This window comes from Meles meles, chromosome X (assembly GCF_922984935.1).
Source record: "Meles meles chromosome X, mMelMel3.1 paternal haplotype, whole genome shotgun sequence".
In the NCBI taxonomy this organism is placed as follows: Eukaryota; Metazoa; Chordata; class Mammalia; order Carnivora; family Mustelidae; genus Meles; species Meles meles.
The window spans coordinates 6,612,602-6,624,155 of NC_060087.1; the positions used below are offsets into that span (position 1 = coordinate 6,612,602).

The window sequence follows — 11,554 nt, forward strand, 5'->3', positions numbered from 1 at the left end:
AGATACAGAATTGGGGAAGGGAGGGTCCCATGGAGCCGAGATTCTCCACGCTGACAGAAAATCCAGATTGCTGGAAGGCTTTCACTCAGATACAGATTCACAGGCATGCGCGTCCTCATCAGCCCCTACCTCTGCCAGGCCTGGCTTCTTGCAAGGTGAGGTTGAGGAGAGCTTAGATTTGTATGTCTGAAGTCATCCCCTACACTCCTTTAGAATGCTCTGGAGAATTGGAGGGCTGGGTTCAGGAAATAACATGAACCAGGAGTGCAAAGTGGATGAGCCTAGGGGGTGGATACTGGGGGTTGACTGGATGTGCCCTCCAGTATCTGGTGGAAATGGTCTTCCTTAAAAAAGCTTTAAAACCAAAATATCAGACGAAAACACTGCCCTGCTCTCGTCCATCGGGACAGGGTTTATTCTGGGTGAGAGGGGAATGAGAGGTTGGGCTCAGATAGAGTCTCAGCAGGCTGCATGTACCTGCAGCATTACACTCCTCTTTACAAACCCCAGAAATAAATATGGATAGAGTAGCATCACGCCTGGGAGGATCAAAAGCCTGGAATATTGAGGACCTTTTCCCCGTTTTCTTTAGATCGTCTTCAAATTGGTAATAGCGTCCCATGCCCTGTGGAAAGAGCTATTCAGGGCATCAGAAGTCAGAGGGGACTTTTTCTTTACCCTGTGTCTCTCGTAGTTTGCATTTCGTATCCTGCTTCCGTTATGTTCTGGTCCGACGTTGGTTGACCCATGCTGAGAGGGGAGTCCTGGGTGCTCCACGTGTGGCCTAACCAGAGCACCCGAACCCCCATCAGAAGAGATGACCGGTCTCCACTGGGCCATGGGGGAACTGGTGGCATTTCCCGAGGACACAGAAGACTAGTGGCGTCCCGCTGAGTCACCAGGTCAAACTTGCAGCGCAGGCTGAGTGCAGTCTGTGGCCGGCCGCTGAGTGACGTCATTGGCGAGCCCCACTCGCCCCTGCAATCCTGATTTCATCAGTTCGGCCACTTCTAAAAAAAAAATCGCAGTTGGTATCAGGCTTGCCCACACTTTGAACTTTGCGCAAAACATATTTTTAGGACAGCCAAAAACAGAATGCCAGAAGAAAACACAGCTAACAAATCACATGCAAATGTCATTTTTATTCCATCTGTCGGAGCCTGTGATTCTCACTGGCCTGGAGCTTTGATTGGCAGAAGGAATTTACATGATTTTTCCCAAGTGTCACATCTTGGAACCAGGAATGAGGGTCTCTAGCCATTTAAAAAAAAAACCGAAAGCGGCCTGGAATAGATTCAAAACACGTGTTCTGAAAACAGAGCTGGATACTTGCTGGGCCGTCGCAGATTGTAATCGCTACATATAGGTGTTTTCTCTGCTTGGACACCAGCCCTTCCTGAAGTCTGTGCTTGTACACTTGGTTTTGGATCTTCTGCGAGTGGAATCTCTCTATGAATCCGTTCTCCACTCAACTACAGATGACGTATTGGTCTTCATTCTAAAGTGATTGCTTTCCCCACATGGCTTTAGAATCACGAAGAGAGAGCCTATTTGGGGTTGGTGCGGAGAGAAAAACTTCAGTGGAGATGTTACAGTGAAGAAAGGACTGAATCGAAAATGACTTCAGGGTTCCTGTCCTCCCACAACATGATTCTCCAAGACACAGAGTGGGAACAGGACGTAGGGAAACTGCTGTCCCCATCGTCACGAGCGTATCTGTCCGCTCGTCTGGCAGATACTGTTTGCATGCTTGGAAACTGGGATAGGACAACCAGACAGCCTCTGACCTACAGGGGTTCACCGTGTGCGAAGTCCTATTCCCATCTGGCGTCTCCCAGGAAAGAGCGGGTGGTGCCATCATTGCTGGGTGTTCGTGCGGTGTGAGACGTTTCTAGAGTGTTTCTGTCTGGTCATTAGTGAATCAGTCAGTTGATCGGTTGATTACCTCCCTGGCGCTCCCAGCGTTCCCATGCCTTGCCCATCATCTTTTCCCACATCATTCGGCCTTTGTGCGGTGCTGTGTAGACAGAAGACCTTTCTGCCTGTGCTTCCCCAAGGTGATGTGCGTCTGTTGGGATTTCCGTGGGGGGACGGGAAGATCAGCGGGGATGCCAGGGATTCCTTCGGGAGACTTGGACTTGTGCTGTGAGCGTCCCGTGCGTGCCCAGCCCTGGCTCGTCTGCTTCCCTGGTGGCGTTGTTGTTCCTCAGAGAGCCTGGCTGGTTGTGTTCTGCACAGATACAGGGCAGACAAGCTGTGTTTTGTTTTGTTTTTTAACATTTTATTCATTTATTTATTTGAGGGAGAGAAAGAGTGAGAGCACAAGCCCAGTGAAGAGCAGAGACTGTGAACCACGAGTCACTGGAGAGTGAGACCTGTCCCGTGCTGGGGGCGGCCAGGAACCAAGGGCCTGTGTGATGGGGAGCAGAAAACTGGGACCCAGAGGGACAAATCCAGGGCTGCCACAGGGCTCATCATGAGCAGGTGGAGTCTGGAAGTAAAGCGGCTACCTCTCTGATATGGAAACGGCATTTAGACGTGAGCCTGGCCCTCTCCATACCCAGATCAAAAACTGCCCATGTGAGAGCCGTGGGGGTGGGATTTCCAGAGCATTGGCTGTGTGTGTGTCTGGATGCATATTACATTATCTTTTTCCTTTTGGCCCTTTGGTTCTCTCTGCCCTGTCACAGGGTATGTGGGCCACTGAGCGGTGTTCACCGTGGCCTTTCCTCGGGCGTTTTCCTCCTCGGATTTGTTTCCGTCGCTGCCCTGTTGCAGACGCTTCAGCTCCACTTGCCTCCACAGCGGCCGGGCCCAGGAGAAAGGACGGCGCAGGCAGGGTCCAGCCCCAGAGCGGGCGGCAGGGCTTGGGGAGTCTCCGGTACGTGGAACCCGCCAGGCCTCCCTCGTCCTGGACCCGCGGGAGCAGCGTTCCCCTTCGTAACGTGTCATTAGCATGATCTATATGACAGTGAGCAACCGATGCTGCATGTTAATTCCTGGGACGCTAGAATGCAGCTGCCTTCTCAGTGTGCCTTTGTATGGCTTGACGCACTGCTCTGGGAATGTCTGGGAGCAAAAGGCTTCCATGCTTTCGCTGACAGATCCTTCAGACATCCTTACTTTATCTGTGGCTCTTACTATCACCATTGACTTTATACTTGAAGTGAGAGCACGGCAAAGGATGCCCCACCGGGGACACAGGATGGAGCCCGTGGGACCTTGTGCCTGACAGAAGCCGGGACACAGCCCTTGGGCACACTCTGTGCAGCCGATCTTTCTCTCTGAGTCCTTATTTCCGCATCTGCGAGTTCTCTCGTGTTTCTGCAAAGACCTCGTCCCTTCTGTCCAGAACCCACGCTACAGATAGATCCCTATATGGATAACATGTTAAATGTGAATCCACATGCCCGAAAGCACTTAGATTGAAGCAGTACATTGTAGCTAAATTGTGTGTGTCTGGGAGCACCTGGTGCTTTCCTGCAGGTCTGTGGATGCTGTATTCCAAGCATGTTGGTAGGAGAGGAGAAAAGATGCAAAGGTGGCTCAGCGCTTTGAAACGAAATATTGGGGAGGCATTTGTGAATTGTCGTGAATTAACGTTTTATGGTCTTCAGAGGCCAGTGGCTGAATGGCAGGGAGACATAGGCATTCCGCGCCCGCAGCGGGTCAGACCCCCTCGCGCACGCCTGAACCGTGAGTTGCGCGTCTCGCACTGCGTTCTCAGCGCCACGGGGTTTCAGTGTGACTCGGTAGCCAAACAGCTGCTCCACTCTGTTCCGCAAACATTCATTGCTGTGTTCAAGTTATTTTGAAAACTTCTAGTTTCTTTTAGTGTGTACCTGATCATGTTTTTTTTTGTTTTGTTTTGTTTTGTTTTTTCTGAAATAGCTGACTTCCGGGAACTGGGTTAATATTTTAAGCTCTTGTGCTTGGCTCTTTTGCCGTGTGTCTTCTAAGCTGAGGCGGTGTGTTAGCGTCTTGCCCGCAGACATCAGTGCTGCCCTGTCTCTCTCTGGGCCCTGCTGGGACTTGAGTTCCTGTGCCTTCTTCCAGATACGGAGAGCCTCTAGCTTCTAGGTGGGGCAGGGTCTGGCTGTGTCCCCCACAGCGCAGGGTTGGGGGGCTGGCCCCAGCTGGCGGACCATGGGGAAGGGGAGGGAATTGGGCATGGTGTGGGTTTCCACTTCTCCCGAGGACATGGTCAGAGGGACATGCGCAGGACACTGGACTTGCAGGACGGCAGCCGGGGGTGGGGATGGTTGGGACGTCTGTGACACTCAGGCCAGGCATCCTGTCCCAGGGGCCGGCTCACTCCTGGGTCCCAAGGCTCCTGCCCAGCGTGTCAAGGGAAAGCCTTATCTGACTGTTACCTAGGAGGGTCCGTCGCTTCTGAGCGCTGGTGCTCCGTGTCCTGGTTCCCCCATCGCTGCCCTTCGTAGAGTTTCCTTTAACAGCACAGTTGTCTCCTCAGTGCAAAACTGCTCTTCCCTGAACCGGAGATCCCGTCGGAAGCTCACTTTGTGACTCCGGTGGAAAGAAACCAGGTGTCGGCAAAGGTGTGCCCCTGCTTTGTTTCAGGCTTGGTCGTTGTTAGCCCATGAGAGTTGGCTAGAGCGCAGATGCGCACCCGGGAAGCCTGCGGTGGGAGTGTTGGGGAGGGTCTTTCCATGGGGGGGTGTGTCTGCACATACTAAACACACACAGATGTGCCCAGAAAGTGAAGACAGAACTGGAAACAGATCACAGGATGGAAACATCAGTGAACTACTCGCGGTGCCCAAAAGTCTGTTTTTCTCCTTTTTAGTAACACATGACTGATTTTAAAGAGTTTGTTTTTTAAGGTTATTATTAATAAATGGATTTGTGGCTCATGTTTGAAAGTTCTAGCCCTTTGTATGTGGCAATTTCCCAAAGTAAGCCACATAAATATACTGTTGTGACATGAAATAAGGATTTCTGAATCTAGCCGTAGGAGAATTTTCATCAGTGTGGTTTTTTAAAATGTTTGTGTGCATTTTTTTGCCCCAGAATGCAACTTGTGTGTGCACATGTATGGGAAAACGTACACGGGTTTAATTCCTTCAGACAGTTGCAGATTATGCAGATCTGGGTTCTAGTCCCATTTGAAGGGAAGATATTACTTACAATCGTTTGCTCATTTGTATACTTTCTCCCTCTAGACAAGCAGATGCCCAGTGTCCAGAGGTCGGTTCGGCGGCACAGCAGGACCTTCCAGAGCCGTCCCAGGAGGCCCGCTGCCGAGCGGGGACCCTACCTCGAGATTACAGATACCCAGAGGAAACACTCGGCCCAGCACCACACGTGCCGGACACCCCTTCGGCCCTGCACACTTGGGGGCAGGACCCAAGGCCTGTGAACACTGCAGCGCTCCCCAAGAAGCCAGCCCCACAGAGGCCGCCGCCGCCCAAACGTGAACCCAGGCAACTCAAGGGCCTGGCCGGTGGCCTGCCTGGGGCCGCTCACCTAGGTGCCCCCAGCCGGTCCCTTGCCCCTCTGTCCCCGGAAGCCCTCGAGGCGTGTGTGGACCGTCTGTCCCTGTCCCACAGCCCCTGTCCCTTGGTGGAGAAGCTGAGCAGCGTGCAGCCCGAAGACGGCGTGAGGGCGGCTGGCGAGCATGGCGAGCGGCATGTAGATGAGCACACAACCTGTCCGAAGCGTGAGGCCCAGCTCCCTTCCAGGTTCCGGCCCCTGCAGACTTCCGCCATGGAGACTTCTCGCTCCCCTTCTCCTCAGTTCGCGCCCCAGAAGCTGACCGACAAACCACCCCTGCTGATCCAGGACGAGAATTGCGCACGGTACTGTTCTGGGCCGGCGGGCGTGTGCTCTTCCCTTTCCTGGGCTCCCGCAGGAGGCTGCCGGCACGTCTCCCCTGGGTGCTGGACGCCGGGGGCCCTGCTTTGCCTCCGCATGTGGGGTTTTCAGTTGCTCCTGGCGACTGACAATGGGGGAATGCACAGCTGCAGTGGTCACTCGAATCTTGAGCTAGGTGGGGGGACTGTCTTGTTCCGCAGGAGTGAGGGGGATGTGACGGAGGTGGGGGACCGTCCCCTGCCCCTTTCACCCAAGGTGGGTGTGGATGTGCGCCTTCCGCACAGGCAGCTGCGCATCAGGCCTGTGTTTTCCCTAAGCACCTGTTTGTAACTAGAATCCGGTTTAAACTAAGCAGGAGACTTGCAGGAGAAATTGGTGTTTTTCATAATGTCCAGTGTTTCCACACTGTTTTTCCTTTTTCTTTTAAGATTTTCTTTATTTGGAGAGAGCAGGCACGGGGTAGGGAGGAGCAAAGAGAGAGGCAGGGAGAGAGACTAGAGCAGAGTCTGCTGATTGTGGAGCCCGACGTGGGGCTCGATCCCAGGACCCTGAGGTAGTGACCTGAGCCACAGAGTCGGCCACTTAACTGACTGTACCACGGAGGCGCCCCTCCACAGTGATTTTTCCTGTATCTTACGTGAAGAGCCCACCTGCTGTACACCTGTCGTTACAGCAGAGGAACTGTCTGTCACGGTGCACGGAGCTGCGGTGAGAATTTCAGGCGTGGGGTGTCCGCCGTGCCCACTGAGACGTCGGTGCGTGTCAGGCCGGGGACTCACAAGTCCAGAGCACGGACTGTTTTCCTTTCCCCCTCCTCTCTGAGGGCCTGTGAAGAACTGAGAAGTGGCAGAAGTGGAGAATTTTCCTCTTGTTCTCTAGAGCAGTGGCTCTCAACCTGGGAGAGGGCCGGTCTGTCCCCAGGGCACATCGAGCTGTGTTGGGAAAGATTTTGGGTGTCACCGCTGAAGAGGGCGTGTTGCTCCTGGCATCTCATGGGCAGACGTGAGCGGTACTTCTCCACGTCCCCAGGTCCGCCCTGCAGCCAGGAGCACTCAGAATGTCCCCAGCTGTCTCACACTGTCGCCAGCAGTCACCTGTGGCCATGCGCACGTCCGTTAGTGAGAAATAAAATAAATTCCACATGTCAGTTGGAGCCCTGTACGGCTGGTGGCCGTCTTGGGCCCACGTCTCTTGTTGTACCAGTGCTCATAGAGAGCCGAACTCTGGTCGCCATCAGGACCCATACACCCAAATACGTCCTCTCTGTTTGTCTCAGGAAGCGCGGTGAGGCAGGGGCCCGTGCGGCCTCTGGAAGTTGCTATTGAGGGAGTCGCTCATAGGGTCCCGAATTACATTCCCCACAGTGTGTGTTGCGGGTCAGACCTGGTAGGAACATGTGCAATCCCAGGGACCAAAGAGACAAAGGAGAAGCCAGAGCCCAGGGTCGGTGTCCACAGTTGGCTACTGGCGGCGGGTCAGCAAGGAAAGCGTGCCGCGGCGGGGCTGCCCACGCTGCCTATTGCCAGAGCTCGGCCCAGGGCTGCTGTCCTTACCTGGCCCTCTGCAGACTCGGGGTTCCAGAGCTTGAGCCGCTCCCCTCCCCTCCCTTTGTGTCTGGTGTCTCCCTCCTTCCGGTATTCCCCGGTCCCGTGTGTGCATGTGCCGGCCGCCCACCGGTGTGCTCGCACCCACGCGCCTGCTAAGCAGGTGCCGCGGCCGGCGTGGGGCTGCAGCCGATGCCGAGGGCAGGGTGCAGCGTCGCTTCCCCGGGGGGGTTCGGAATGGGCACTCGTGCTCCCCCCGAAAATGCATCAGCTCCTGTCCTCTAGCTAGGTAGCTTACTTTCGAATCTTTAAAAGTTCTCGGCAGGTTTTTTGTTTTTAACTACAAAGTGGAGATGCTGGCCAGCAGCCTCTTGGGTCTCGGCCAGTAACAGACACGTGGTCCGTCCTAGAAGCGCTCTCAGGGGAGTTTCCGGAGAGTCTGTTTCCATTTGGGCGCGTATGACCATGGAGTGCCGGGAGGCCTCCTTCGTGGCCATGTGCACAGCATCTGTGCACCTTGAGCCTCTGTGTGAGGATCTCCGGAGTGGGTCCTGTAGCTCATCCCAGCCAGAGCGGCGTGCAGCTGACGGGCTCCTGTGGGCGGCGGGCACGAGCAGAGCCACGTGGGGTGCTTGCTGTGGGGCCGGGCTCCCGTGGGCAGCCGGCGCTTTGAGAGGGGCCCTGGGACAAAGAGCTGGAGAACGGCTCAACGTACCCTACCTTCTCCATCTCTCTGCTCTTGCCTTTCGATTAGGAATTGATGAGATCTGGTTGCGTTAAGGTCTCTTCTGTGTTCTGTCCTGACTTTGGAGTAAAAGTTCATCAGGCTTGTCAAATGTGGAGGTCTGGACAGTTTTCACGAGGAGAGACCATGTATGGCTAGAAAACACCAGGAAGAGATGCTTTGCTGGGAAGTGATAGGTCAGCATGCAAAGGACGTGTTCTCATTGTGTTCTTTTTTCTGTCTTCCTGCCCTGGAAATCCAGTTTCTCTACAAGTCGGTGAAGATATTAATAGAGGCCAACTTAGCAGTCAGTAGGAGGGCAGCGCCTGGCTGGTTAAGTCGGGAGAGCATGGGACTCTTGATCTCAGGGTCATGAGTTCAAGCCCCACCTGGGGCATAGAGCTGACTTTAAAAAAAAAAAAATTTTTTTCAGTAATAGGTGGTCTGGGTTTCTAAGTGTGGAATGAAAGGAATGAAAAGGGGAAGGGGGGGTTCTTGTGTCTCTGTCTTTGCCTGGATAAGATGCCAGAAGCTTCCTTCTGCAGTTTAGCACATTTAAGCGGTATTTTCCGCAGAGCCAGTCTTTTAAAATTTATTCACAAAGAGGGCATTGGGGGTGACTGTACATGAATACCTAGGTAAAACATCTAAGAATTTCTACTTAGAGGAGAGAAGAGAATACAAAATTATTTTAGCCCATACACTGCAGTAAACAGGGGAAAAAAATACTACGTTCTCAGCCACCAGTCAGAAGGTGAAAAAAAGGACTGACTTGAGAGCATTGGAATGATCCTTGTGCTACACAAAATTCGGTCCATCAGGGTCACACTGTAGAAGTGATCTTGGCCCACTAAGTTAGAGACAAGTGTGGAACTTTGGCTCTGTGATTTTGACTTGTGTTTTCCTTCCGTTGGGGGCACCAGCAGATGGCTCTCTCTCTCCAGTACGTCCTTTAAAAACAGTTGAAACAGGTTTGTCCCTGTGACCCTGGTCCACGGGGTCCCTGGGTGTGGTCCAGCGAGGTGTAGCTGAGGGCACGAAGTGGCATTTGGGGAGCCCTGCGTGAAGGCCCGTCGCACTGACCCATTCCATGTTCTCTCCCTTTGGTGTGGGGGCCCCCACAGCTTCTTTCACTGCAAAACCTTCTTTATTAATTTTTTTCTTTCTTTTTTTTTTTTTTAAGAGAGCATGTACATGGGCAGAAGAGGGAGAGGGAGAGAGAAAATCTTAAGCAGGCTCCACACCCAGTGCGGAACTCCATGCGGGGCTCGGTCTCACAACCCTGAGATCGATCCTGCCCTGAACCGAATCAAGAGTCAGACGCTTAACCAACTGAGCCACCCAGGTGCCCCCCCCTTTTTTTTTTAAAGTAAGCTGCACACCCAATAGGGAGCCCAGTGTCGGACTTGAACTCACTGCGCAGAGATCAAGGGTCAGATGCTCAACTGAGTCCCCCAGGCGCCAGCTCCTGACGTTTTTTTTTTTTCCCCCCAAGGAAGAGTGTGTCCTCAGTGAGTCACTTAAAATAATGCCAAAGCCGTGTGCCCTGTGTTTCCAGCCGGATGCTCGTGTGTCTGTTTGAGAAGCCACATGAGGGGCAGCTTGCAGCGCGGAGCGGTGGGAGGTCGGTGGGGGGCGGCAGTGCAAGCGCACGGCCCGGGAGGAGGCTCACGCTGGGGCTGGTGGCGGCGGGCACTCAGTGTCCGCTCCAAACGTAGCTGCCCCGTCGGGAAGGCTGCCTGTCGCAGGCTTCCCCGCCCACGGAAGACGCACCTGCGCGGGGCTAGTGGACGGCGCTGACCGGCCGCGAAGAGCGGTCTGCCACCCGCCTCAGTGAGTCCGCCCCGGGCTCCGGCGCCAGGCGTCTGCAGGTGTTTGCGTGGTTGGAAAGTGGAAGGTGCCCTGACGCTTGGGGGTCAGGAATCGGGACCTCCGCAGCCTCCACTCCCAGTCCTGGGTCGGGGGATCACAGAGGCTCCCGTCCCCACGGTGGCCGCATGTCCCCCAGCCGTCCGGGCAGGCAAGGGGCCCGCCGGTTTCGGCCCCACGTAGCCGGCCATGCGGGGGCTCACCTGGTGTCGTCAGCACGCGGCTCTTCTCTTTCCAGGATCGAGCGGATGGCAGACGGCAACAGCACGGTGAAGAGGGTGCCCGTCAAGATCGTGCACTCGGAGAGCCGGCCCGAGAAGGAGAGCCGCCAGGGCCTGGCCCGCGCCGCCGAGCTGCCTGCGCTGCCCAGCGGACTGGAGAAGGACCAGATCAAGACGCTCCGCACGTCCGAGCAGTCCTACTCGCGCTTCTGCCTCTACAGCCGGGAGGACGCCGAGCCTGAGCCCCCGCGCCCCAGTGCCCCCGCGCCCGGCGCCAAGGACGGCGGGGCCTCCCCCTCCGGCCTCAGCTACATGAGGGCCAAAGAGAGGACGGCCGAGGACCTGAAGTCGGAGGAGCTGGCCCGGGAGATCGTGGGGAAGGACCGGTCCCTGGCCGAGATCCTGGACCCCGGTGTGAAGATGAGGACCACCATGGACCTCATGGAGGGCATCTTCCCCAAAGACGAGCACCTGCTGGAGGAAGCCCAGCAGCGCCGCAAGCTGCTGCCCAAAGTCCCGTCTCCGAGAGGCGCGGACGAGAAGTGAGTGTGGCTGCGGGGGACGGCGGCGGGCCTCTTCCCTCCCAGCTTCCGCCGTCTTCGTGGCTCCGGGCTACAGGGGGCCGGGGCTGCCCCGTGCATCTGTTCTCGCGGTGGCCTTCCAGGGGCGCATTTTCAGAAGCACCGCCCCGTGCTGCAGCCCACGTTGGCTGCTGGGTGACCCTCCTCGAAGAGCCCCAGAGGCCCGTCTCTGGGGGTGCCAGCCGGAGGGCCGGCAAAGCTGAGACATTGCCACAGCCCCCGGGCATTCCTGACTTCAGGCCCGCGGGCTTCGGGGTGAGGTCCACAGGCTCCTCTCTGTGAGGACAGCGCCTCTCAGCTGGGACGCTTTCTCCCTCCAGGGGACAGGTGGCAGTGTCCACAACGTGTTTACTTGTCACACCCGGGAGGTCCTGCCGGCATCCTGTGGGTGGAAACCGGGGAGGCTGCCCCCCCCGCCGTGTCCAGGGCTCCCCCGTAGCAGAGAAGGCCCCACATGTCCATCCTGGAGGCTCTGGACGTCCGTGGTGACGGAGGAGGCTTTGTGCTCCTGGTTACGGAGCGCGGCGAGCGGGTGCGTTGCCATGGCATTGGGACACTGTCCTTTGCAGCCAACCTCATTTACAGGCCGCCTGCATGGGCGTGTGTGGTCGCACCTGTCCTGCTCGTGTCCGCTGTCTCCGTAAGCACCCTGCACGGACAGTAGCTGGGCACTGCGGGGAAACGCAGGACAGAAGGACAGAGCGGATGAGGCAGGCCTGAGGTGGGGACTGGGACACGGCGGCAGGCGGAGAGGCGCAGGTTGCGCTGGGGACCTTGGGG

General features: G+C 56.1%; 1 protein-coding gene across 3 annotated transcripts in view; it reads left to right on the forward strand.

Moving 5' to 3' along the window:
- The window catches only part of SHROOM2 (shroom family member 2), a 130,660-nt gene that overhangs the window by 108,425 nt on the left and 10,681 nt on the right, over positions 1 to 11,554 (forward strand). For all 3 annotated transcript variants that reach the window (XM_045996460.1, XM_045996459.1, XM_045996458.1), the window contains exons 6-7: positions 5,184 to 5,819; positions 10,211 to 10,735. In XM_045996460.1, coding sequence (XP_045852416.1) covers positions 5,184 to 5,819; positions 10,211 to 10,735 — 1,161 coding nt within the window. The remainder of the gene's footprint in view (positions 1 to 5,183; positions 5,820 to 10,210; positions 10,736 to 11,554) is intronic.